This window comes from Monodon monoceros, unplaced genomic scaffold (genome assembly GCF_005190385.1).
Source record: "Monodon monoceros isolate NGI ecotype Baffin Bay Population unplaced genomic scaffold, NGI_Narwhal_1 Super_Scaffold_20, whole genome shotgun sequence".
NCBI lineage: Eukaryota > Metazoa > Chordata > Mammalia > Artiodactyla > Monodontidae > Monodon > Monodon monoceros.
The window spans coordinates 107,526,602-107,554,542 of NW_021703777.1; the positions used below are offsets into that span (position 1 = coordinate 107,526,602).

A 27,941-nucleotide genomic window follows, 5' to 3' on the forward strand; every position below is an offset into this window, starting at 1 on the left:
GTCTTGAAGTGACATAAGCACAGCATTTTTGCTGGCTAGACAGTGATATAAAATGCTTGTATGTTTTAATGCATGCTGTATTCATTTCTGAAGCTTGCATTATATGAGACTGTGTTCCTGTCAGAAGCTACCTGATGGTGCAGTTGTTTGTATTGGGTTCTGAGACTCCTGTCAAAAAGAGAAGCACCCCTAAGGTTTGCTTCTGCTCTTCTTTTTTTTGGTGAAGTTAATAAAAATAACTTTCTGTGCAGTATGGGTCTCCCTCTCCCCACCAACCCATTTTGCCCTGAGTTAAGAACATACATTAAATGGTTTACAAATAAAATAGAAAGTTCTGTCTTAATTTATTCTGAGATGATGTGGAAAGAGACAGGCATGTTCATAGTAATTTAGCTGTGGAGAACCTTCACGAATAACAGGTTCTTAGTTTTAAATATAAATGCTGTCGGGACATTGCTGTTGTGCACACTGTAGAGAAAACCATAAAGAATGCCATGAGCCATTTAACCTAAAACACATACAATAGAACGTACAAAAACACTAGAAGAAGGCCAAATTGTAGGAGCAGGGAGTAGATGGTTGCATTCCCCTTGCTAGTAGCCAGCAGGTGTGTGACGTACTGGGCCCTCCTAGGAGGGAGGTGCTGTGCTTCCTGTTTGCCCCATCACACATTTTGTCCTGAAACACTTTGTCCAGTGACATGGCAAAGTGCTTCCTAGTTCAGTGCTGAGCATCGGAATTTCATTCATTTATACTCTACTTCTTTTCAAAAAATTTGAATGGCTACAGTGAAATTGGATTTAAGGAGATTATGTTCACGTCTCGTTCCTTCTACTTCTGTGACATTTGATCTAATGAACAAATTTTCCTCAGCGGTAAAGTGGGGATCCAACTTAGGCTATCTGCCCCATGAGGACTGCTCTGATGCGCCCTCAGGTCTGGAGAACATGTGAAGTGTTACACCCATGAAACACCATGGGCACACTAGACACCTTTGGGGTTCTGATCAGTAGTATCTGGGGACCACCTCATTCCTGGGCTATGCTCGAGAACTGAGGAGTTTTAGGGACTCACCTGTGTTTCGTGAACACATTGGAGTCAAATGTGGGATGGGCTTTGTGAGATTTTTGAGTAGCCCTTAGTGTCCTGGACGCCCCCTTTGAATTGCCCAGAACAAGAGAGAAAAGAAGCCAGAAACATAGTTTAGTTTTCATCAAAAGTTATGATTTTATTTTTAATATACCAGAAAAAAATATTTCTTTTAATGTCGTGAAATAAGCACTTGAAAATAACAATTCCAGCATTGCTGTGATTTGCTCTGTGAGGCTTATATGGGCGGGCTTTTATCTGAACAGAGGCGCTGGGGCCTCCAAGAGGCTGAATCTTCCGGTGGTTTTCAAGGTTGCAGCAAGCAACCTCCTGCCTGAACACGCCAAGAGAGCAGACCTGCCTGAATCGGACAGGCTTGGGCAGCATTATGGGGCTACTTCTGGAGAATTCTAGATTCTGCCCACTGGGGAGAAAAGTCCCCAGTGCCGCCAAGCATTGGGAAAATAACAGCGTTTCAATACCAACATGAGTCAGGACCTTGCAATCCTGGCTTAAATGTGTTGCAAATACGGCTTGACCCTGATTTATGGGACCAGTTTCTTTAATTTAACCAGTTGCTTTAGGAGATGTTTACTACAATGTAGTTTGGGGTTTGGATTTCTGGTGAAGTGTGTCTGATGTCAAGACTTTTGCCTGCTCAACATAAAATCAAAATGCCATTCTTAAGATCTCCCTAATCCCCCTCAACTCTGCCATGGGTGTGTTCCCACTGTCTATCTCTTTAGTGCTAGAATAACTTTTGTTTCACTTTTTTTTTATTTATTTATTTATGGCTGTGTTGGGTCTTTGTTGCTGTAGGCGGGCTTTCTCTAGTTGTGGTGCGTGGGCTTCTCATTGCAGTGGCTTCTCTTGTTGCGGAGCACAGGCTCTAGGCGCACAGGCTCAGTAGTTGTGGCGCACTGACTTAGTTGCTCCGCGGCATGTGGGATCTTCCCGGACCAGGGCTCGAACCCGTGTCCCCTGCATTGGCAGGTGGAGTCTTAACCACTGTGCTACCAGGGAAGTCCCCACTTTTTTTAAAGTGTAATTCAGGAGGAAGGGAAATCTGGGGCTTATTTTTCCCCCTTCTGCTAGCCCTGAATTTTCAGATTGTCTGAGGATGAAGCAGGTAACTTGGTGATTCAACAGGTTTGTGGATATTCTCTGATGCTCTGTACAGGTGTACCTAACTGGTCTCTTTAGCTATGGGTTCTGCCATATGACTGGAGGATATTTATAACTGGCGTGTTACAACTGGCATTCAAGAAAATACTATAACTGCACTGATGCTTGTTTTGCTTAAATATTGCGTACCAGCGTACAGAGGCCTTTGGTTCATTGGAAGACTGGGACCTAACACTTCACACTGATTGTCAGCACAAAATAGAGTATCGTTGCTTTATCAGCTCTCACTTTAATGAGTACGCACCACAGGCCAAACCCTGTGGTGCGTTCTTAGCAAAATCTCTTTTGGTTGGTGAGGGGTCTGAGACACAAAGAATTGGGTCTTGTATACAAATAGAAAAGGGACAGAAGAACAAGTTAAGCTACAGGAGACAATGACTCACAGCACGAAAATAGGCTCTACTACCATCCCAAATCGATAGCAAAATATTTATTATCGAAAACAAAAAGATTGGACCACTAAACTTTCATCATAAAACTCTCACACAATTGTACTTTTCAGGATGGAAACATTTTTGGGGAAATAAGTGTCTATGAGACAGACATGGACCATGCACACACCACTCAAAGCACTCCTGAACTCTGGGAGGTGGTCTATTTGACCTTCTCCACTCTCCTAATAGCCCTCTTGAGTCAGCACGTGGCCAATCCAACAACTGTGTTAAAGATTCATTCATTGACCAAACTGGAAAAAAAAACCAAAACCCTCAGAATGTGCTGGAGCTGACTTAGTTATATCTGAGGAGAGGCTATTCTCTCATAATAAAGATAGCAACCTGAGCTTGTCTCTCCCAGGTAACCCAGCAGTCTGGGAACCAGGCCAGACTTCTGGAACTTTCTACTCCAGTGTAGTTGACTCCAGGTGCTTTGTTATTCTTATGTAAATTTTTATCTTACGATAAAGATACCATGTCTGATTAAAAAAAAAAATTCTGTGGGTCTCCTAGAAGCGTTCTTCCATTCAGTTCTACAGAAACCCCACTCAGTAAAGTTTTAGACTCAGAGCTACATTAGTAGAGAGAAGTGAGAGGGATATATTCAATTTTTTCTTTCCCCTTCAGCAACATATACAGCTGTATTGTCCCTGCCCCCTCATTTTTATAGTGGAGTATGGTTAGAAGGATGGGAGTAAGTTACCTGGAATAATCACCTCGGTACATGGTTTTAACTTGGTACATTGGCCTGATATTGAATATGAATATAGTAGTGGCTCTTTTTTCATGAGCAAAACTAGAAGGTGCAGATAAAACCTCTTGCTCTATGAATAGAGCATTTCTCACTAGAAAGTTTTTCACTGTAAACGCAGACTTGGGTTGATGCTCAGACCTTGTTTATCAAATTGCATGTATTTATGTATGAAGATTTGGTTTAAAAAAAATTTTTTTTTTAATCCAGGAATGTTTTCACCAAACTGCAATTGGAATGCAGTGGAAAATCTTCAATAGAAAGATAATCTATTGCAGCATAGTGGGGCAGCTATAAAAACCTGCCTGCCCAAGTTTTTCTGGAATGTTAAGTGACAGCAGGATTCTCTGTGTGGCAGTCAGTTCTCAGATAGGCTTCAGATTTGCCATGGGCTAGTGGTCCAGCCTTGTATCTTGATATAATTAAGCAGTTAAGCTGAGATGTTAAAAACATTATACTGAACCTGTAATACCAGAATTTAGATTTTTTTTTTACAGGTGTGTTTTCTTTTTCCCTCCCATGATAATCATCGGAAATGCCTTTAGATATATTTACCTAATTTTAAAACTATTTATTAGACATTCAATCTGTAAACAAAAATTCTAAATTATCTCACAAGGGAACACAAGTATGAACCTGTATCAAGATGAAAGTGCTTTGGAAGCATCATTTAGGGTCTATTTAAGGTCTATGCTCATTTCCTTATTCTAACCTGCATTAAAGGATCACTGATAAATCAATGGATTAAATAATTAAATTAAATCAACCAGAGTTGAGTTTAACTGAAGGGCCAGTTAGAGCTTAAGTCAACTGTTATTTGGCCTTTTCCTCATTTTAATTATTCTGCTTTTTTTCTAAGAAAAAAAGCTTATTGCACAGTATCATATATTTTCAAAGCTCAAAATAACATTATTTGCATCTTAGGTCCTGCTATAACTAATAGATCCTTATCTTTTCAGCTCGTGTCAGTTTTTGCCCTAAAAATAATACATTCCTCCATCAATTCATCTATGAACCAACGTCAAGACATCATAGACTGTTCACAATAATTTAACACAGGTGTAACAGCTTCCCTTCCCTGCATACCCCCCGCCCTCCACCCCATCAGTCATGACTTGGTTTGCACGGATTCTTTGTTCATGGTTCAGACCATTCACACAGAATGGAATAAAATTTTATTCTTTTCAATTCCACACATAAACGAGATGCTGAGAAAGCCCTTGTCATCTCTGACAGAGAAGCAGAGCAGCTCTGTTTCATGAATGACAGCACAATTAAAGCTAAAATAATATAAAAATAATTTGAAAAATCCCTTTTCTGTACACTCTCAAATAAAGCAAGAAAGATAAACAACAGCTTCTTTTTCTGCTAGCCAGAAAATGTGTTTCTATTCATTTGGGCTTTGAAGTTCGGTGGACCCCTCATCTGTGTGCCTATATGTGTGGTTATGTGTGTCTAATCTATGCAGTGTAGTGGCCCCTAATTTTTTCATCTAGTTTGTCTAATCTTAAGCTACTTAACCAATGAGAATACTATTATATCACATTGAACAACTTGACATAATTGCTTCTTTGAAATACTAGGAATGTTTACACATTTATTTGGCTTGAGAAGGACTGAAATATTACAGGTATTATATTATCGAGCTTTTGTTTTTTTTTTTTTAAGAATATGGCTCTTAATAAATCGATTTTCTGAGTTCCAGAGCAAAAGTCCCTTTTAAAAAAATTTCTGAAGCTGACTTGAAGCAGGAAGAATGTCTTCTGATTTGGCCAAAAATATGGTGAGTATTTTAGATCATTTAAAATTTGAAGAATAAGTCTATAAGGGGCCCTTTGTTGTCAACTGTTCCAGCCAAACTTGCCATGAAGTGTGTTTGTCAAAGTATCTCCGCTCGACCAGCAGAGGGCACTTTAAACACCTCTGCATTGCCTTAGGGAGCGAACGCAGATGATGCAGAAACACAGTGTTTACCCAAGATCAAGAGCAGCCCTGCAGGTTGTTTGAAATTCACAAAAATATAGACAATATGGACTGTACCACAGGGTTCCATTTGAAAGTTATGAATATGTGTGAAGTCACCGAGGGAGGGGTATACTTATTGTCTATTATATTGATCTTCGGCTCCTTTCCCACTGTCTTTTTCTCTTTCCCAGCTCAAGAACGGTACAGCGCTGCACCTTTTTACAGGTAGTAGAGTCGGTTTTTCAAATCATTTGATTGAGTTGTATCTTTTTTATTCTGTATTTACTCCTCTGTTTGAAAGCCTGAGGCAACAGAACAAAGGATAATGCTTCCTACCTCATTTAGGGGTAGAAATTAAACTATCAGAAATGCTCTGAGATGGGGCTGCCCTTTTAGGAACTGGGCTGCATTATTTCCTTCCTTCCAGGAAGAACCCTGGAAAAATATTGTGTCCCGTTTGGTTTTGGCAAACTCACTAGACTGAGGCTGTGCGATGAAGGGAAACAAGCCTCTTAGTTGAAATGTAGTTGTTTATATCCATTTTCTCAGGAGGTGAGTAAGACATCTTTTCTCATGGGGGCTACAACTGCCAACCTTTCTTAAAAAGGCTTTCATTTTTGCAAAAGCATTATTGTTCTAGATATACATCCTGTGTCTCTTCCATTTTTATCTTTTCTGTTGGCTCCAGTTTAGTGTCAAAAAAGATTAGAAAGGATTGTGTGTATGGGTTCGCACAGTTTTTTAAGTAAACTTCTTTGATCCTTAGAGAAATATAACACTTAGTAAATACACTTTTTTTTCATATACTGTTAATAGCTTTTGTTTGCCTTCTCTTTCTCTGCCTCTGGCCCACTTTTGTTCTCATTTGTCCTAGAGTTGACAGATAAAGAGGGAATGGGGTCTTCCAGCAGCAGTCCTTTGAGATGGAGGTGTACTCAGTGAGTCCTCACCCAAAAAGGATCATAAACTTACTGGGTTAACTCAACCTAATTATCCCTAAGCTGCTTTGGGTTGTGTGTTTTCTCATGTCTTGTTTTGTTTTAGCTGCACCATATGTGATTCCTTGTGCCATTTTCTTTTGTCTATTATTTTTCTTGATGACCCTGAGCTATGGCTTCCTCCTCAGTTCCGACACTAGTCAGCCTTCGTTGTTTTCCTCATCTTGCCAATGTAGGCCTCAAAGAAGAAGTGGCAGAAGAGCACAAGATAGCTGAGGTACATGAGTGAGGACCAGAAGATGTTCTGAAAGTGAGAGTGACACTGGTCATGCTGCATCCAGTGGAAGACCAGGTAGTTAACGACACAGCCCATCAGCATCTGAGTGATCTGGGACAAGGTGATGAACATGGCAAACTTCCGGGAGACTCGGAAACCCGCTGCTCGCAAGGCATAGTAAGAGTACATCACGGAGTGCACGCCATAGTTCATAGTCATGAACCAACCACCCCCGGCAACCATGTCCTTGTAGGAGTACCAGGAGTACAGGAGCACAGTGATGTGGTGGTACCAGTGCAGGAAGATCAGCTTCTGCTTCCTCAGAATGATGAATATTGTATCTCCTGAAAGACAAAGAAAAAAATGGACATGAGCCCCTTGACCATAACAAAATCATAATCTGTTATCTCTGCAAGAAGGTAGATGTCTTGAATTGGCACTTGAGAATGAGATGGACTGGGTTAGAATCCTGGACTGATATTTACTAGCTCAGGGACCCTGGGCAAGTTATTTATCCTATTTTCCCATTTCATCATCTGTAAAATGGGGATAATAATAGTTTGAAATTATCTGAGGATTAAATAGGATACTCAACATGCCCTCTTGGCACATGGTAAGCGCTCAATAAATGTTACTTTTAGAAAGGTGTTTTGCACAAAATCATATTAATTTTTAATTTGGAAGGGACACTAGTAACCGTGTTGTCCATTTCCAACTCAGCCATGCATTTTAGGAAATATCACCTGGAAGAGTCAAATGATATTTATTAATCAAGAGAAACAAATTAGAATTCAAGTGCCCAGCAAAATGTTCTTAGGCCTCTCTGGAGTAGTAAAAAGACACTTTTCTTTCGTCCATGATAAAGGTACTCTTTAAAAACATATCTTTGTAAGCTCCCAATAAAGTGTGAAGCCTTGACATGTGGAGGTTAGGAAAGTAAAATTTAAACAAAAGGCTATTCTGGGATGAGAGACAAGATGGCAGAGAGGAAGGACTTGAGCTCACCTCCTCTCACAAAAACACCAAAATCCCAACTAACTGCTGAACAACCATCGACAAAAAAGACTTGAACCTACCAAAAAAGATATTCTTCACCCAAAGACAAAGAAGAAGCCACAATGAGATGGTAGGAGGTGCACTTTTGCAATATAATTTAATCCCACACCTGCTGGGTGGGCGACCAACAGACTGCAAAAGTATATTGCAGAGGTTCTCCCACAGGAGTGAGAGTTCTGAGCCCCACATCAGGCTCCCCAGCCTGGGGGTCTGGCATCAGGAGAATGAGCCACCAGAGCATTTCGCTTTGAAGGCCAGCAGGGCTTGAGTGCAGGAGCTCCACAGGACTGGGGGAAACAGATTCCATTCTCAGAGGGTGCACACAAGGCTTCACCTGCACTGGGACCCAGGGCAATGCACTGATTTCATATGAGCTTGAGCCAGACCTACCTGCTGGTCTTGGAGAGCCTCCTGCAGGGACAAGGCTATGGTCACTATGGGGGCAAGGACACTGATGGCAGACACCCCAGAGAACACTCATTGGCATGAGCTCTCCCAGAGGCTGCCATTTTGGCACCAAGACCTGGCCCCACCCATCAGCAGACAGGGTGCCTAAAGTTGTACTGACCTCACAGCCACCTCTAAACACACACCTTGACATGGCCCTGCCCACAACAGGGACAAGACCCATCTCTACCCACCAGTGGACATGCACCAGTCCCTCCCACCAGGAAGCCTACACAAGTCCCTGGACCAACCTCACCCACCAGGGAGCAGACACTAGAACTAAGAATTACAATCTTGTAGCCTGAGGAACGGAGACCACAAACACAAAATGTTAGACAAAATGAGATGGCAGAGAAATACGTTCCAGATGAAGGAACAAGATAAAACCCAGAAGAACTAAGTGAAATGGAGATAGACAATCTACCCAAAAAAGAACTCAGAGTAATGATAGTAAAGATGATCCAAGATCTTGGAATAACAATGGAGGCATAGACTGAGAGGATACAAAAAATGTTTAATAAAGAGCTGGAAGCTTTAAAGAACAGAGATGAACAGTACAATAACTGAAAGGAAAAATACACTAGAAGGAATCATGAGCAGAATAAACGAGGAAGAATAAATAAGTGAGGTGGAAGACAGATTGGTGGAAATCACTGCTGTGGAACAGAATAAAGAAAGAAGAATGAAAAGAAATGAGGACAGTCTACGAGACCTCTGGGACAACATTAAATGCACCAACATTCGCATTATAGAGGTCCCAGAAGGAGAAGAGAGAGAGAAAGGGCCTGAGAAATTATTTGAAGAGATTATAGCCTAAAACTTCCCTAACGTAGGAAAGGAAACACTCAAGTCCAGGAAGTGCAGAGAGTCCCATACAGGATAATCCCAAGGAGGAACACGCTGAGACACATACTAATCAAACTGACAAAAATTAATGACAAAGAAAAACTATTAAAAGCAACAAGGGAAAAGCAACAAATAATATATAAGGGAATCCCCACAAGGTTATCAGCTGATCTTTCAACAGAAACTCTGCAGGCCAGAAGGGAGTGGCATGATATATTTAGTGATGAAAGGGAAAAAAAAACTACAACCAAGAATACTCTACCCAGCAAGGCTCTCATTCAGATTTGACGGAAAAATCAAAAGCTTTACAGACAAGCAAAAGCTAAGAGAATTCTGCATCACCAAACCAGCTTTACAACAAATGCTAAAGGAAGTTCTCTAGGCAGAAAAGAAATGGCAACAACTAGAAACAGGAAAATTACGAATGGGAAAGCTTGCTGGTAAAGGCAAAAACACAGTAAAGGTAGGAAATCATCCACACACAAATAAGATGTCAAAATGAGCAATCATGAGAAGAGGAGAGGAGAGTACAAATGCAGGATATTGGAAATGCATTTGTTTTAAGTTGCTGGTCTCTTAATTTCAATCTTGTCTATATATAGACAGCTATATCAAAACCTCATAGTAACTGCAAACCAAAAATCTGCAATGGATAAACACACACAAAAGAAAAAGCAATCCAAATACAACTCTAAAGGTAGTCATCAAATCACAAGAGAAGGGAACCAAAATATGAAGGGAAAAATAAAGATCTACAAAAACAAATCCAAAACAATTGACAAGATGGCAATAAGAACATAATATTGATAACTACCTTAAAATGTAAATGGGTCAAATGCTCCAACCAAAAGACATAGACTGGCTGAATGGATACAAAAATAAGACCCGTATATATGCTGTCTATAAGAGACCCACTTCAGATTTAGGGACACATACAGACTGAAAGAGGATGGAAAAAGGTATTCCATGCAAATGGAAATCAAAAGAAAGTTGGAGTAGCAATACTCATATCAGTCAAAATAGACTCTAAAACAAAGACCGTTGGGCTTTCCTGGTGGTGCAGCGGTTGAGAATCCGCCTGCTGATGCAGGGGACACGGGTTCGTGCCCCAGTCTGGGAAGATCCCACATGCCGCGGAGTGGCTGGGCCCGTGAGCCATGGCCGCTGAGCCTGTGCGTCCGGAGCCTGTGCTCCACAACGGGAGAGGCCACAACAGTGAGAGGCCCGCGTACAGCAAAATAAAATAAAAATAAAGACCATTACAAGAGGCAAAGAAGGACACTACATAATGATCAATCCAAGAAGAAGATATAACAATTGTAAATATATAGGCACCCAGCATAGGAGCACCTCAATATATAAGGCAAATGCTAACAGCCATATAAGGAGAAATTGACAGTAACACAGTAATAGTGGGGGACTTTAACAACCCACTTACATCAATGGACAGATCATCCAGAGAAAAATCAATAAGGAAACACAGGCCTTAAATAACACATTAGACCAGATGGACTTAATTGATATTTATAGAGCATTCTATCCAAAAGCAGCAGACTACACATTCTTCTCAAGTGCACATGGAACATTCTTCAGGACATATCACATGCTGGGCCACAAAGCCAGCCTCAGTAAATTTAAGAAAATTGAAATCATATCAAGTATCTTTTCTGACCACAATGCTATGAGATTAGAAATCAATTACAAGAAAAAAAAAGAACTAAGAAACACAAAAATGTGGAGGTTAAACAATATGTTACTAAACAACCAAGGGATCACTGAAGAAATCAAAGAGGAAATAAAAAAACTCCTAGAGACAATTGAAAGCAAAAACTCAATGATCCAAAACCTGTGGGATGTAGCAAAAGCAGTACTAAGAGGGAAATTTATAGTGATACAGTCTTACCTGAGGAAAGAAGAAAAATCTCAAATAAACAACCTCACCTTACACCTATAGCAATTAGAGAAGGAAGAACAAACAAAACCCAAAGTTAGTAGAAGGAAAGAAATAATAAAGATCAGAGCAGAAATAAATGAAATAGAAATACAGAAAACAATAGAAAAGATCGATGAAACTAGAAGCTGACTCTTTGAAAAGATAAACAAAATTGATAAACCTTTTGCCAAACTCATCAAGGACTAAAAGGGAGAGGGCTCAAATCAATAAAATTGGAAATAAAAAAGAAGTTACAGTTGACAACACAGAAATACACAGGATCATAAGAGGCTATTACAAGCAACTATATGCCAATAAAATGGACAACCTAGAAGAAATGGACAAATTCTTAGAAAGGTACAAACTTCCAAGACTGAACCAGGAGGAAATAGAAAATATGAACAGACCAATCACAAGTAATGAAATTAAAACTGTGATTAAAATCTTCCACAAACAAAAGTTCAGGCCCAGATGGCTTTACAGGTGACTTCTACCAAACATTTACAGAGGAGTTAACACCTATTCTTCTGAAACTATTCCAAAAAATTGCAGAGGAAGGAACACTCCCAAACTGAGGCCACCATCACCCTGATACCAAAAACCAGACAAAGATACCACACACACACAGACACACAAACACACAGAAATTACAGGTCAATATCAATGATGAACATAGAAAAATCCTCAACAAAATATTAGCAAACCAAATCCAATGATACATTAAAAGGATCATACACACCATGATCAAGTGGGATTTATCCCAGGGATGCAAGGATTTTTCAATATTTGCAAATCTATCATTGTGATACACCACATTAATAAACTGAAGAATAAAAACCAGATGATCATCTCAATAGAAAAAGCTTTTGACAAAGTTCAACACCCATTTATGATAAACTCTCCAGAATGTGGGCATAGAGGGAATACACCTCAACATAATAAAGGTCATATATGACAAACCCACAGCTAATGTCATACTCAATGGCGAAAAGCTGAAATCATTTCCTCTAAGGGCAGGAACAAGACAAGAATGTTCATTCTCACCACTTTTATTCAACATAGTTTTGGAAGTCCTAGCCACGGCAACCAGAGGAAAAAAAAATAAAAGGAATACAAATTGGAAAAGAAGAAGTAAAACTGTCACTGTTTGCAGATGACATGATACTATACATAGAGAATCCTAAAGATGCTACCAGAAAACTACTAGAGCTAATCAACAAATTTGGTAAAGTTGCAGGTTACAAAATTAATACACAGAAATTTGTTGCATTTGTATACACTAACAACAAAAGATCAGAAAGAGTGATACAGGAAACAATCCCATTTACCATCGTATCAAAAAGAATAAAATACCTAGGAATAAACTTACCTAAGGAGGCAAAAGACCTGTACTCCAAAAACTATAAGATGCTGATGAAAGAAACTGAAGATGACACAAACAGATGGAAAAATATACCATGTTCTTGGATTGGAAGAATGAATATTGTTAAAATGACTATACTATTGAATGCAATCTACAGATTCAATGCAATTCCTATTAAATTACCAATGGCATTTTTCATAGACCTAGAACAAAAAGTCTTAAAATTTATATGGAGACACAAAAGACCCCAAATAGCCAAAGCAATCCTGACAAAGAAAAACGAAGCTGGAGGAATCAGGCTCCCTGACTTCAGACTATACTACAAGGCTACAGTCATCAAAGCAGTATGATACTGGCACAAAAAATCAATGGAACAGGATAGAAAGCCCAGAAATAAACCCACGCACCTATGGTCAATTAATCTATGACAAACGATGCAAGAATATAAAATGGGGAAGAGACAGTCCCTTCAGTAAGTGGTGCTGGGAAAACTGGACAGCTACATGTAAAAGAATGACACTAGAACATTCTTTAACACCATACACAAAAATAAACTCAAAATGGATTAAAGACCTAAATATAAGACTGGATACTATAAAACTCTTAGAGGAAAACATAGGCAGAACACTCTTTGACATAAATCACAGCAAAATCCTTTTTTGGTCCAGCTCCTACAGTAATGGAAATAAAAACAAAAATAAACAAATAGGACCTAATTAAACTTAAAAGCTTTTGCACAGCAAAGGAAACCACAAACAAAACGAAAAGACAACCCACAGAATGGGAGGAAATATTTGCAAATGAAGTGATCGACAGGGATTAATCTCCAAAATATACAAACAGCTCATGCAGCTCAATATCAAAATAACAACCCAATCAAAAAATGGGCAGGTCTAAATAGACATTTCTCCAAAGAAGACATACAGATGGCCAAAAAGCACATGAAAAAATGCTCAACATCACTATAAGTATTAGAGAAATGCAAGTCAAAACTACAATGAGGTATGATCTCACACTGATCAGAATGGCCATCATCAAAAAGTCTACAAACAATACCCTTTTTAAAAAAAATTCTACATGTAAACAATATAATATATTTGTCTTTCTGTGTCTGACTTACTTCACTCAGTTTGACAATTTCTAGGTCCATCTATGGTGCTGCAAGTGGCGTTATTTTGTACTTTTTTGTGGCTGAGTAATCTTCCATTGTATATATGGAACTTATTTACGAAACAGAAATACATTCACGGATGTAGAAAACAAACTTATGGTTACCAGGGGATAAGAGGGTGAAGGGATAAATTGGGAGATTGGGATTGACATATACATGCTACTTTATATAAAATAAATAACTAATAAGGACCTACTGTATAGCACAGGGAACTCTACTCAATACTCTGTAATGACCTATATGGGAAAAGAATCTAAAAAAAAAAAAGTGGAATATGTATATGTATAACTGATTCACTTTGCTGTACACCTGAAACTAACACTACATTGTAAATCAACTATACTCCCAATAAAAAATTTTTAGAAGTCTACAAACAATAAATGCTGGAGGGCTTCCCTGGTGGCACAGTGGTTAGGAGTCCACCTGCCGATGCAGGGGACATGGGTTCGTGCCCCTGTCCGGGAGGATCCCACATGCCGCAGAGCGGCTGGGCCCGTGAGCCATGGCTGCTGAGCCTGCGCGTCCGGAGCCTGTGCTCCGCAACACGAGAGGCCACAGCAGTGAGAGGCCCGCGTACCATAAAAAAAAAAAAAAAAAAAGCTGGAGAGGGTATGGAGAAAAGGGAACCCTCCTACACTGTTGGTGGGAATGTAAATTGGTAGAGCCACCATGGAGAACAGTATGGAGGTTCCTTAAAAAATGAAAAATAGAACTACCGTATGATCCAGCAATCCCACTCCTGGGCATATATCCAGAAAAAAATGTAATTTGAAAAGATACATGCACCCCAATGTTTATTGCAGCACTATTACTATTTACTATAGGCAAGACATGGAAGCAATGTAAATGTCCATTGACAGAGGAATGGATAAAGATGATGTGGTACATATATACAATGTGTATATACAATGGAATATTAGTTATAAAAAAGAATGAAATAATGCCGTTTGCAGCAACATGGATGGACCTAGAGATGATCATATTAAGTGAGGTAAGTCAGACAAAGACAAATATCATATGGTATCACTTATATGTGGAATCTTAAAATGATACAAATGAACTTATTTACAAAACAGAAACAGATTTGAAAACAAACTTATAGTTACCAAAGGGAAAAGGCAGGGGGAGGGATAAATTAGGAGTTTAGGATTAACAGATACACACTACTATATATAAAATAAATAATCAACATGAACCTACTGTATAGCACAGGGAACTCTACTCAATACTCTGTAATAACTTATTTGGGAAAAGAACTTGAAAAAGAACGGATATGTGTATATTTATAAGTGAATCACTTTGCTGTACACTTGAAACTAACCCAACATTGTAAATCAACTATACACTAATATAAAATAAAAATTAAATTAAAAAAAATTAAATAAAAGGCAAAAATAGGAAAAGAGAAAAAAAATTACCTTCTACTGTATTTACTGAAGAGGATAATAGGAATATTTTGGTACCAATGAATCAAGTGATAAAAAACTGAGAATGACACACATTTTTATGGAATTAACTTTGAAAAAGCTTTCCAGGATCTATCCAAAATTTTACTAATACTATCCCCCTTGAAGAAAAAGGCCACTGTTTTTTTCAGTCTAATGCTCTCCCATCTGAGCTATTTCGACTATCCAAAAGATCACTGTGTCTAAGGTAGAGAATTCATATTATAGAAGCAAGAATGGTGCTCAGTCAGGTAGATGCTATTAATCTGCAGTGACTCTCTTAAAAATCTAGGGGTTCTGAAAAATATACTTTAGAACACTTACGTAAAAATGGAGGAAGAGCAAGCACAGTAACAAATACACCCGATTCCATTAATGAGTCCAAAAAAAAAAAAGCATCTTCCTGCATAAATCCTGTTTCTGTCCCATGTGAGACAGAAACAGGATTTATGCAGGCAGATGCTTCATTCTCTTTCCTATCTCTGTGGTTTTCAGATATGGGAAAAACCAATATCCGTCGTGACCTTTGGTGAACTCGAACTTGACTTCTTTTTGTATAACAAGGAGATCTAGGTGGTCCCTCTTCTTATTCTGAAATTTAATTAAGCACAAGGGAACTTAGTACTTACCCTTGTCTTATCCCTCATACTTCAAGGATGCCCTAAAACATCTCATACAAAGGAAGGTCAGATAATGCTGGATCTTGGAAAGACTTTTAAGGTTCTGATGGCTGTGGTTGGAATAATACAGGTGGTGCCCTATTCCACTCAGCAGAAGCTATTAGTTTATTTCCCTACTGAACTGTTAAACATTATTACTTCTCATAGTGCAAAACAAAACTACAATGACGCATCACTTCACACCAATCAGAATGACTATCATCAGGGAACCCTCCTACGCTGTTGGTGCAAATGTAAATTGGTACAGCCACTATGGAGAACAATATGGAGGTTCCTCAAAAAAGTAAAAATAGGGACTGCCCTGGTGGCGCAGTGGATAAGACACCACGCTCCCAGTGTAGGGGACCCGGGTTCGATCCCTGGTCGGGGAACTAGATCACACATGCATGCCGCAGCTAAGAGTTTGCATGCCACAACTAAGGAGCCTGTCTGCCACAACTAAGACCCGGCGCAACCGAATAAATAAATATTTTAAAAAAGAAAAAGTAAAAAACAGAGCTACCATATGACCCAGGAATTTCGCTCCTGGGCATACATCCTGAAAAGACAAAATCTCTAATTCGAAAAGATACACGCACCCCAGTGTCGACAGCCGTACTGTAAGCAACCCAAGTGTCCATCAGCAGATGAAACGGGTAAAGAAGATGTGGTGTATGTATGCAGTGGCATATTACTCAGCCATAAGAAAGAATGAAATATTGCCGTTTGCAACAACATGGATGGACCTTGAGAATACCACACTAAGTGAAGTCAGACAAAGACAAATATTATATGCTATCACTTACACGTGGAATCTAAACTATATACAAATGAGTTCATTTACAAAACAAAAACAGACTCACAGACATACAAAACAAACTTATGGTTACCAAAGGGGAAAGTGGGGGCAGGGCGAGGGATAAGTTAGGTAAACAGTAAAGATTTACTGTATAGCACAGGGAACTATATTCAAGATCTTGTAATAACCTATAATGGGAAAAAAGCTGAAAAAAAAATAACTGAATCGCTTTGCTGTATACCTGAAACTAACACAAGACTGTAAATCAGCTCTTCTTCAATAAAAAATAAAGTCAGCTGCTACCTAGGGAATATGAAAAAAAACAAAAAACAAACAAAATACCCCAACATTATTATTTGTTTAGAACAGAAAAGGAAAATTTCCAGCTGCTGCATTTCTGAACCTCTTATAAAATTTTCTTTGAAGTCCTCTTCTCTATTATGAGATGCCTAACATATTAAGCCTGTAAATGTCAGACAGACTAATAACGATCAATGGTGATAGTAACTCTCACTTGTACGCTTAAGGGACACAACTAGTGTTAGGAGACCTGGGGTCTACTTACTTATGTTAAACTGTGCTATTTTTGTGTGCTTGTCAAAGATCCACTACTTCTGTGTAATTACTACTCTGCGCCTCCCCTTCCTTCTATGGACTATAACGTAGACACAGTAGTTCCAGGCTACCTTTGTTCCCAGTGGAAAGAAGGTAGAAGTCCAAGGAATTGTACGTTAAAAACAAATTTATTCATTCGTAATTGAGATTTTTTTTATGAGTCTCTAAGTATTAACTACAATAAATATAAATCCTGAACAATATTCAAACATATTGTAATAAAAGTTATTTGCCTTAAAGTAATGAGCATTTTATCCTTTTAAATTCTTTAGATTTAGTTTTAACTCTATCACCACTTTTATGTAAAACTTTATTGTCTAAAGAACGATTTCAGTGTGGGAAGAGTGGTAGGGGACAAAGCACAGACCATGTTAGAATGGGCTAACATAGAAGCTACAAACCTGGAATTGAACATAGCTTTGTGTTTTTCCTGTCTGAGTCGGGGGGGTGGTCTCAGGCTTGATCTGAGACACACTAGGTGTTTCCATTTAATATGGGGAGGTGGGGGCAAAGGACATGTCATGAGATCTTCAAAATGAAATTAATTTAGATACGCATAAGAATTTTTCTCAGAACAGATATGCAGGATGATAGATGGAGTAAAGAAGATGAGGATCTTCCGGTAATGGCCCTGAGCCTCTCAGGAGTAGCATTCCAATGCCATATCAAGATTACTGTCCCCAAGCAGGCCACCAACCCAGAGAAGGGTAGTTTTCCTTGGGTGAGAGGAAGCTGGTGGGGTTCCAGAAAGAGCTCCCCAAGACCTCTCATGGTTCTTTTGATATCGCAGCTGAGATGCTACAGTCACGCAACTCTGGCAGTTATGAATTATTTTTCCTCTGGGGAAAACCACTTAATAGCCCATTTAATTTGTCATGAGCCAGTTACACCAAGAGGATGGCACTTCCAGGCCTGTCAAAAGCTACAGAGTGACCTAGAAATACAAACAAAAGATAGGGACTGTGGATGCAATGTTGGCCAACCAATCTTTCTTGGCCAAAGGTCCTGTTAGCATTATGGAAAGTATTTTGGCCAAGTGTAAGCAGTGGGACTTCTGACTCATGAACGTTTCGGCCGTGTCCCATATCTTAGCTTCCTCTGGCTCATGTTCTTTACAAGTCTCTCTAACCTTTGGTTCAGCTATTTTCCATCAAGAGCCAGACTGCAGGCAGGACCCGGTGATCACATACCTAAGTGTTCCTCCTGAACTATGCCTTCTGCCCATGTGCTATTAAGTGTAGCCCTGTGTGCAGCTCTGGAGAAGTTCATGAGCACTTAGAAGCCACAGGGCATGCGTGGCCACCGCGATGGGGAGCCCACTGTGTGTGTGGTTTGTTACAGATGGCTGTGCCCCTCTCTTCTGAGAGTTAGGTGGAGCTCTGCTGAGTCAGAGTTTCAAAAACAATGACAAGCTCAACTGAGCAAGGACCTAGACTCAGAGCAGATGTTTCCAAGTTCTAACAAAACAAAATCTCAGCAGGTTTTAATATAATTCAAACAGTAGTCACTCAAAGATTTTGGCACACAAAGCAGGTTGGTGGCTCTCTTCCCCTTACTTATTCTAGTAGACTGTAGCCCTGGAATTCACTGAAATGAGCTCATTGTTTTCTGCTGAAAACAGAGTCTAGTGAAGGGGGAATGTTAGTGTTTAACAGGCACAGAGTTTTCCGTTGGGGAAGGTAGAAGTGCTGGAGATGGATGGTGGTGATGGTTGCACAACATTGCAAACGTCCTTAATGCTGCAGCCTTGTACACTTAGAAATGGCAAAGCTTATGTATGTTTTGCCACAATAAAAAACTACTTCAGTGAAAACTGCAGGCATGCAGGTTTTGGGGGGGAAATAGAGTTTCAGTATTGAACATTGAAGAACTGTGCTTTTTTCTCACAAGACCTTTTCTTTCTGGTACACATAGGGAGTCCAGAATCTTAGAGAATTGAAAAGAAGAATTGGGGACCTAAAAATAAGAAAAGTTCTAAGTAATCCAAATGCATAAAGCTTTCTTGATTAAATAGTAGTGACAAAGTTTTCTAAGAGTGAAAAACAGGGAAGGAATTTAACTTCTCAAACGAACAAAAAACCATCCAAGCACACATGTTCACTAAATTAGGTGAACTGATTTTTGGATCTGTTTTGATTCAGCAATTTACTTTGGGAAGACTGCTATGAAGTAAGATCCAGGATATTTGAAAGAGAATAAGTCATATTTTAGAAATGAAAAAGGGTACTCAGACCATGAAAATATCGGATCTGAAATTACATGAAGAATTGGTGTCACACTAGCCTCATTATTTTTGAGCTGTGTCAAGTTTGGGATTTAATTTTTTTCAGCTCTTCAGCCCATTGTCGGACACTTCAATCCCACGTTTGAAGTGTGAAGGAATGGATTGTTTGATATCCAACCTATAAACTATTGTGGTGAATGAGGCTTCTCCAGGGAAAGCAATGATCAAGCCAGTGGCACAGGGGACTAGAGTACAGCTCCTTTGGGCTCAAGAGGGAACAGAATTGTGTCCAATTACAAGGTCTACATGGGGGCAGGAGGGAGTGGCATGTTCGGGCCTAGATTAGTTAAGACAGGTGATTCAGTAACATCCTCAGGACCAACAACACTCCAACAAGACAGAGGATTATAGCACAAGTACCTCTGAGTGATGCACTAACAGTGCTCATCCACGAATCCTAACTTGTCCATCACCTTAAGACGTTGGTGTCCATCTGGCGTGGAAGCTGGGAGGACAGAGAGCACAGGGCTACTTACGTCTTTAAAGGAAAATGACCACTATGAATGGGTTGAGTGGCTCTTCAATATATTATTCCTTCAAAAAGTAGAAGGGACTATTTTATTTTCAAGTCCCTCAAACACAACTGGGTAAAACTCAGAACACAGACAAGCAGTCCTGGCAGGGAAGGGCACTTCTAGAAGCAAAGACTGAAGTAGCTCCTTTGCAATTTGAGGCTTAAAGGCCAGAAGCATAGAGGCACCTTTTCTGATTTAAAAAAAAAAAGTACTTGTTGAGGGTAGGGAGGTGGAAATTTTAAAGGTGCTCAGGGGTGGTAAGTAAGGGGAGTCAAGTTTCATGCATTTACTGTATTCATGTATCTGTAGTCAATTCTTCATCAAAAACACAGGGGGGATTCATAAGGATACTTATTATACAGAATAAAGTATAGGGGTCAAGGGGATATGATATCTCTCAGTTTGAATAATTCTCTAACTTTAATAATGTATGAATTTATTTTAAAGGAAACGTCACAAAAACCCAAGAGAAAAAATACATGCTCACGTTCTCAGACCAACACCAGTTTCAGAAAAAGTGATCTGACTCAGAGACTCTATGACTCTAAATGAAGAAAGAATCACTATGAGAAATGTAGCTGGCAAGACAATCTTTTCTTTTATTCATACATGAAGACACAAAATTAAAATATCCTCATAGAATTTTGAAATTCCTAAAAAACACATCTGTAGACTTTTAGGCATTGTCTGTAGCTCCAAGTCTGAAAAACACTTCTCTGGCCTAAGACGTTGCAGCTAGTGGTCCTAATTCAAATACTAAAAATAGTTGCCTGGGGGCCTGGTTCATTGAATTCATATTATAAATTTCTTTTTTTGATAAAGTAGCAATTCCATTTCAATGTTTTAAATGCCTGGCCCATGGTAGGTGCTTAATATAAATTTATTAAAGGACCCACACACCTATGGTCAACTAATCTTTGATAAAGGAGGCAAGAATATACAATGGGAAGGGGTGTGGGGAAGTTGGACAGCCACATGTAAATCAATGAAGTTAGAACACACCCTCTCACCATACACAAAAATAAACTCAAAATGGCTTAAAGACGTAAATATAAGACATGACACCATAAAACTTAGGCAAAACATTCTCTGACATAAATCTTACCAATATTTTCTTAGGTCAGTCTCCCAAGGCAATAGAAATAAAAGCAAAAATAAACAAATGGGACCTAATCAAACTTACAAGCTTTTGCACAGCAAAGGAAACCATAAACAGAACGAAAAGACAACCTACAGACTGGGAGAAAATATTTGCAAACGATGTGACTAACAAGGGCTTAATCTCCAAAATATACAAAGAGCTCATACAACTCAACAACAAAAAAACAACCCAATTGAAAAATGGGCAGAAGATGTAAATAGACATTTCTCCAAAGAAGACATACAGATGACCAACAGGCACATGAAAAGATGCTCAACACCGCTAATTATTAGAGAAATGCAAATTGAAACTGCAATGAGGTACCACCTCATACCAGTCAGAATGGCCATAATTAAAAAGTCTATAAATAAATGCTGGAGAGTATGTGGACGAAAGGGAACCCTCCTACACTGTTGGTGGGAATGTAAATTGGTACAGCCATTATGGAGAACAGTATGGAAGTTCCTTAAAAAACTAAAAATAGAGCTACCATATGATCCAGCAATCCCACTCTTGGGCATATATTCAGACAAAACTATAATTCAAAAAGATACATGCATGCCTATGTTCATAGCAGCACTATTCACAATAGCCAAGACATGGTAACAACCTAAATGTCCATCAACAGATGAACAGATAAAGAAGATGTGGTACATATATACAATGGAATACTACTCAGCCATAAAAAAGAACAAAATATTGCCGTTTCCAGCAACATGGATGGGACTAGAGATTATCATACTAAGTGAAGAAAGTCAGAAAGAGAAAGACAAATACCATATGATATCACTTATATGTAGAATCTAAACTATAACACAACTGAACTTATCTACGAAACAGAAACAGACTCACAGACATAGAGAACAGACTTGTGGTTGCCAAGGGGAAGGGGTGGGCAGGGGAAGGATGGAGTGCGAGTTTGGGGTTAGCAGATGCAAACTATTATATATAGAATGGATAAAAAATGAGGTCCTATTGTATAGCACAGGGAACTATATTTAAAATCCTGTGATAAACCATAATGGAAAAGAATATATAAAAAGAGAATGTTTAGGTATGTATAACTAAATCACTTTGCTGTATAGCAGAAATTAACACAACATTTTAAATCAACTACTTATTTTTCAATGAAAAATAAATTTAAAAAATTTATTAAAGGAATAAATGAATGAATCCATACTAATGCATTTCACATTTCACAAGACTGTTTTCATAGGCTCTGTGTGTGAGCGCTGAAGTTCCCCCCCCCCCCCGCCCCCGCTGCTGTTCCTTTGTCTTTGACCTGGGAAGACAGTGGTCAAACCAACAGTTCAAACCAACTGTCAGCACTCTGTAGGCATCAGGTTACAGCCTGCGGCGGAGAGTGGCTATAGGTGGCGGATGCACACATGGGAGACACGTCATATCCATCGTGAACAGACACAGACACAAACTAGGGGCACCTTTCAGAAAGACTTGATAGCTAATACTGCAGGTGACTTATAGTGAAATTACAACCTCTAACCCCCTTTTTAGGAGCAACAGGAGACGGAACACAATCTATAAATAAAAATTTTGAACGAAATAAGCCAATTCTTAATTCCAGATAAAACATTAAGAAACCCAGAGGATGGACAGGCGTCCCCTAAGGATATGTACCAGTTTGTGAGATGCTGGCCAGCGCTGCTCATGGATGAACTCAGAGCTTATTATCACAGGTGGATCCCTTTCTCTGGCAATAGAGAGATTTTCCTGGGGAACCGTGTCTGTGTCAAACACTTGCTACTTAATTTTTCACTGTTTCTGCTAACTTGTGCCACACTTATATTGACTATTAAAGAGTTAAAGGAAAAACCTTAGGAATCTACATATATAGATATTGGATTAATTTCTAGCTCCAGTATTTTGGATTAATTTCTAGAAGATGAACTACATTTCCCTAAGGCCTATTTCTTTGATGATTAAAATTAAACAACACCAGAAACTAACCCTTAATATTTCGTTAATGAGAACATGAGGATACCCAAACAAAAAGCTGAATTTCCTAGTCTGCGTCCAAACTCCAGAGCTGAAATTACACTTCGATGTGGGACTGGGAAATAGCTGTGTGGCTAACTTTTCCCAATATTCTAATACTAGCTCAGCTGTTAATGGCCTCAGAGAAGGGGCTGGGTAGATGTTATAAGCCTCTGCAAGTGTGTTTTCAGTAAGGCTTGGATACGTGCATGTTCTATGTAAACTATTCTGCTCTTCATATTCAATGTACAATTATTTAAAAGGAGGGAAGGAGGGGAGAGAAAAAAAACAGTGGAAGTTAGTCAAGAACGCAAATTCATTCATTGTAACTTTCCTGCAACCAGTAAAACAGGACCTTAAATTATTTCTTTGTTCGTTTTTCCATAAATATTGCGGGTGTGTAGCTACAAAGGGGTGGGGGTTTGGGGGAGGAAATGTAAGGAGAGAAGACACTCACCTAGTTCGGGTGCTTTGCTTAGCACAAATGCATAAGCCCAGAATTTGCTGACAGGTCCATTGTAAAAACCCTGGTCACAAACTGAATGCTTCAGGCCTTTGGTCATCAAAATGTACACCATATAAGCACCAGTTCGAAGAGCACCGAATATACTTCATAATGAAAAGAGAAAAGAAACAACATTCAGGAAAATAATTTCACATCTGACATTAACCATTCTTAGAAGACTGCCATTGGCAGGAAATAGGTAGAGAGGCATCACAGTCATTTGCATTTACCCAGAAGCATTTAAAAATGTTTTGTAAACAAGAGTAGGAAAACTCCTCAGTGCTTTCTTCTGAAGGCCATGCCACTTATTCTGCACCCGTGTTCCAAAAAGAGGTCATGGAAAAGGGGAATGGATGCAGGGCAGGATCTCAAGAACTCTGATAACCTTTGTGTTTCAGCTTGAGAACTATCCCTTGGGATGAGATGGGGTTGGCTGAAAACTCCTAGAATTATCTCAGTTCTGTCCTTTGTCCAATCATTCTCCAAATCGCCTGGCTCTGTTCCCTGAATCTCTCTCTCTAATCCATCTTTCTCACAGAAGCCAGAGGAAGAAGGCTTAGCTCTGCTCTCAGAACTCCCCCTCCACCCACCGAAGTCCACCCAGGTTCACTTCCCTGAGCTCCCATAACCATTCACTGACACTGCTCCAACACTGTCCTTCAGTGCCCTGTATTGTATTTGCCTCTACATAGGCATAGGTGCTCAAAGATTGTTGAAAAAGTGAGATTGTTGAAAAGAAAACTGACATATGGACTTGTTATCGAGGAATGGCTAAGGAAACAGGAGAGCTCTGGAGTGTGTTGAGCTCAATGATGTAACATGAAGTATGAAAGGACTTGGCAACTGGAACAGGCAACGTCCGTCACGTAGTGAACCCTGTACGCATGTGTCCCAGAGTTCACAAGCCACACGCATGACTGAAAGGAGAGCTGGCTGACCATGGGGGGAGATGTGTTTACCCATCCTATTTCTGGCAGCATTCCCTTTTTAGGTTCTAAAAGTCAGTTAGCATAGAAAACAAATTTATGGTTACCAAAGGGGAAAAGGGGGTGGGGGAGGGATAAATTAGGAGTTTGGGATTAGCAGATAGATACACATTGCTGTATATAAAATAAACACCAAGCTCCTACTGTATAGCACAGGGAACTATATTCAGTATCTTATAATAAACCATATTGGAAAAGACTATGAAAAGGAATAATATCTGTGTGTGTATAACTGAATCACTTTGCTGTACCCCAGAAACTAACATAACATTGTAACTCAACTATGCTCCAATTAAAAAAGGAAAATTAAATTAAAAACAGTCAAGAGATAAACTAGTGAACAGCTACTGAAATGAGCAGCAGCCTCACCCAATAGGGAAACAGGAGTTTTATTTCTTTTCAGAGGCAATATCATTTATTTAAAATGCCTTAAGTGCCACTCCCGACTAAGTCATTCCACTAGGCTACCCCGTCCACAAACGTGCATCCACCAGCGCGAACTAAAGGTCAACTCTGCACAGAACCAAGGTAATGAAGTTGAATTCCTGGCAACTGCCTGTTAAGTGGGGATTTGGTGAGTAGCTTCTCTAATGACATACGGCCTACGTTAAACAGAGTTACTTTTTCCAACGTATAAAACAATCCTGCCTAGGATTATTGGCATGATTTTACATTTGTAGATCCTGTTTAATCCTTCAGTGTCTCCCCGCTGCACGTAGAATGTAACCCCCAGCTCCTTCGTGGGACCTGCAAGGCTCTGAATGGCCTCTCCTTTCCCCCTTTGCACCTTCCTTCCTGCCGCTCTTCCCACTCACTGTGAGCCAGTCATTCCAGCACTTTCTGATCCTTTCAGTTTTCTGCCTTTTCCTCTTCTTAGGGAGCTTTTTTCCCCCATGTTCACTTGAAGGCTGTTCCTTCTCACTTTCGTATCTCAGAGAAATGTCCCCTCCTGCTGGAATGACCTAAGCCTTTATGGTCAATAAGCTGCCCCGATTTGGGAATGGGGAGGTGGATTTCATTGGTAACGTCAGGTAATGGAGATTTTGCCATCTTACCTGAATTGATTTTTCATGGTTTGTCTTTACCTCACCAGATGATGGCTAAATTTTCGTATGAAAAGTTGCCACCATCACCAAATTAAGATTATTAGCTAACTGGGGACTGACTTGCTGCTATGGAAGGTATTATGGAAGTATGGCTATGGCATGTCCACTGAGCATACAGAGCAGACACTGTTGGCTGCCTATTCAAGGGCCAAGTCCCTTTCTCCTTCTCCGTGTTAAAAGAACCCTGATTTGGTCCAGGTTCTCCCAACTCATGATTCCCCTAAGGAAGGTGACCTTATCTTCAATTTAGGAGTAGATCCTAATCACCTAAGCAAGTTTTAGTAATCCCAATTCCCTTACCAGTGATTTGTTAAGATGGGCACTGACCCAATTCTAGCCAATGTGATGTGAGGAGAGGGCTGCTGGGGGCCTTTTAGGGAAAGGTTTCCTTACTCATTCCCACGTATCGCTTGGAAGTGCAGCAGCCATCTCGCAACCGAGGGAGCTACCTTGAGGACAAAGCTAAGTCAGAGAGGATGGCAAAGTATTTCTTCAAGATGTGACTGAGCTGCTGAGTTAACCCATCTTTCAGTGACCCCATCACAAGAGTTCTTGTTTTGGGGATAAAACTTCCTCACTGTATAAGCTATTTGGAGTTTTGCTTTTTATTATTTACATCCCAAAGCATCCCAGGAGACACAACACACCAGAGACTTTTGAACACTAGTTAACATTTGGTAGCTATCAAATCTTGGCCAACCCAATACATCTAGTCATAGACACTGCTGGTGAACTACTTACTACATCAGTTATCTGCCTTTCATAGACCAGTGGGAGATATGTCAGTGACTTTTGTATAAGCCAAAAGCGAAGAAACACACAAATGACACACTTTCAATATGTATCGGTCTCTGCTCCTTAGCCCCAGACCTATGACTTTTCTGAACCATCAGTACATTGTAGGGATCATGTCTCTCCCCACTGAGTCAAGCCCACCACACCCAGGAAGCTGAGCCCGTCCTCTGCTATATTTTGCTGCTAGACTGTGTGCTTCACACGTGATCAGAGTAGATCCAAGGAAAGTAACTTTGGAATAATTACCACCTTTTTATCTTCCTGAGTCTCAAAACTCATTGTAGTTTAACTATACCTAATTTCTTAAGTTTCGGCACAGCTATTAATCCTTTCACTTGTTAAATATTTATTGGCAATGTTCTAGATGCTGGGGTGACAAGAATGGATACACTGACCCTGGCTGCTGCGGTTGCTGCTGGAAGACTTCCGAGGAGGTGGTATTGGACTTAGGCGTAAATACGTCTCCAAACTTTGAGGGTTAGGGCACGAGGAGGTCATTTCAGAGCACTGCAGAACTGAAAGTTTAGATATCATGGTGACCCACAACATTGCTGGCAACAAGAGCATAGCACATATTATTGTCCCATATCTGGACATAAGCCTCACTCCCTAAGCTCTGAACAATAAGGCTGACTCAAAACAGAGGACAGTGCATTTTTCAGGGAAACCCTCAGTGCCAGCCATTGGGCCTATGTGTCTGAGGGCAAAGGCGCTTTGTTGTGATGTGACAATGCTACTGCTGGGGAGCCGTCGGGGAGCTGCTTGGCCAGTGGGATGATTGTTATTTGTGGGAAGCCAGTAGCTGTGCCTCTGGCACATCTCAGCCACTGTACGCTTTGGAACCATACAGCTTTTTGTTATAACTGGGCACAGGGTCCTTAGACTGTGATACTTAAAGGGAGCAAACATTTTTTCCTCCCTAAGTTACATCATCTTGATGTGATGCAAGAGACAAATATGCAGCTTATGTTCTGCTCTGCCCCGTCCTTACCCATACCTCTGGCGGATGTTACTGATCGATCCGGACACACTCTCTGGCCATGCCTGGACATTGCGTCAACATTCCCAACCACTATAAGCCACTACCAATAGATTAGGGCTGCAAATGTCGATCACAGTGCTCTCATTTGCTAGTTTAATGACTGGAAAAATTACTTAGCCTAAGTCTTTATTCATCTGAAATAATAATCATACCTAACTTGTAAATTAGTTCTATGAATTTTGTAGAACCATATATGTAAGGTATTTAGTTAGCATAGAGCCTCTAATATATAGGTGCTGAATAAAAGTTTTTATTGTACAATTATGATTTTATTACTATTTATTGTTATTATTGCTGCTTTACTTGGTCTGTTCTTCAATGTTGAAAATCACTTTTAACTCTCATCTCACTTTATCGGGTAAGAGCAGTTAAGTCTAATTATCCCTAATCGAAAGTCAAGGAAACTGATATACTGAGAATTTGATTTGCACTAATGATTATTTCTGTTATTAAGTGGTTTATTGTTAAGTGTTTATTGTTTTATTTCATGAGCCAACTTTTCACAAAATAAGTGATAGCAAGTTCACAGTAGAATGTGAAATGAGCATTTCCTATAGAACATGTTGAGGGAGAGATTGTTGATATAGAAAAGCATCTGG

At 39.7% G+C, this 27,941-nt stretch overlaps 1 protein-coding gene and 1 long non-coding RNA gene across 5 annotated transcripts in view; one reads left to right on the forward strand and one right to left on the reverse strand.

Annotated features, from left to right (window-relative positions):
* LOC114902575 overlaps positions 1-5,242 on the forward strand; it is a 34,943-nt gene extending 29,701 nt beyond the window's left edge. Inside the window, exon 4 of the long non-coding RNA XR_003795543.1 lies at positions 5,165-5,242. This is a non-coding gene — a long non-coding RNA (uncharacterized LOC114902575). The remainder of the gene's footprint in view (positions 1-5,164) is intronic.
* ELOVL6 (ELOVL fatty acid elongase 6) overlaps positions 4,589-27,941 on the reverse strand; it is a 134,937-nt gene continuing 111,584 nt past the window's right edge. For 3 of the 4 annotated variants that reach the window (XM_029234892.1, XM_029234891.1, XM_029234893.1), the window contains exons 4-5: positions 23,366-23,517; positions 4,612-6,983 (exon numbers count right to left, since the gene is read on the reverse strand). In XM_029234892.1, coding sequence (XP_029090725.1) covers positions 6,559-6,983; positions 23,366-23,517 — 577 coding nt within the window. In that variant the 3' untranslated portion in view covers positions 4,612-6,558. Of the gene's footprint in view, positions 6,984-23,365; positions 23,518-27,941 lie in introns of all 4 variants that reach the window. The other variant, XM_029234890.1, reaches the window with a different exon arrangement.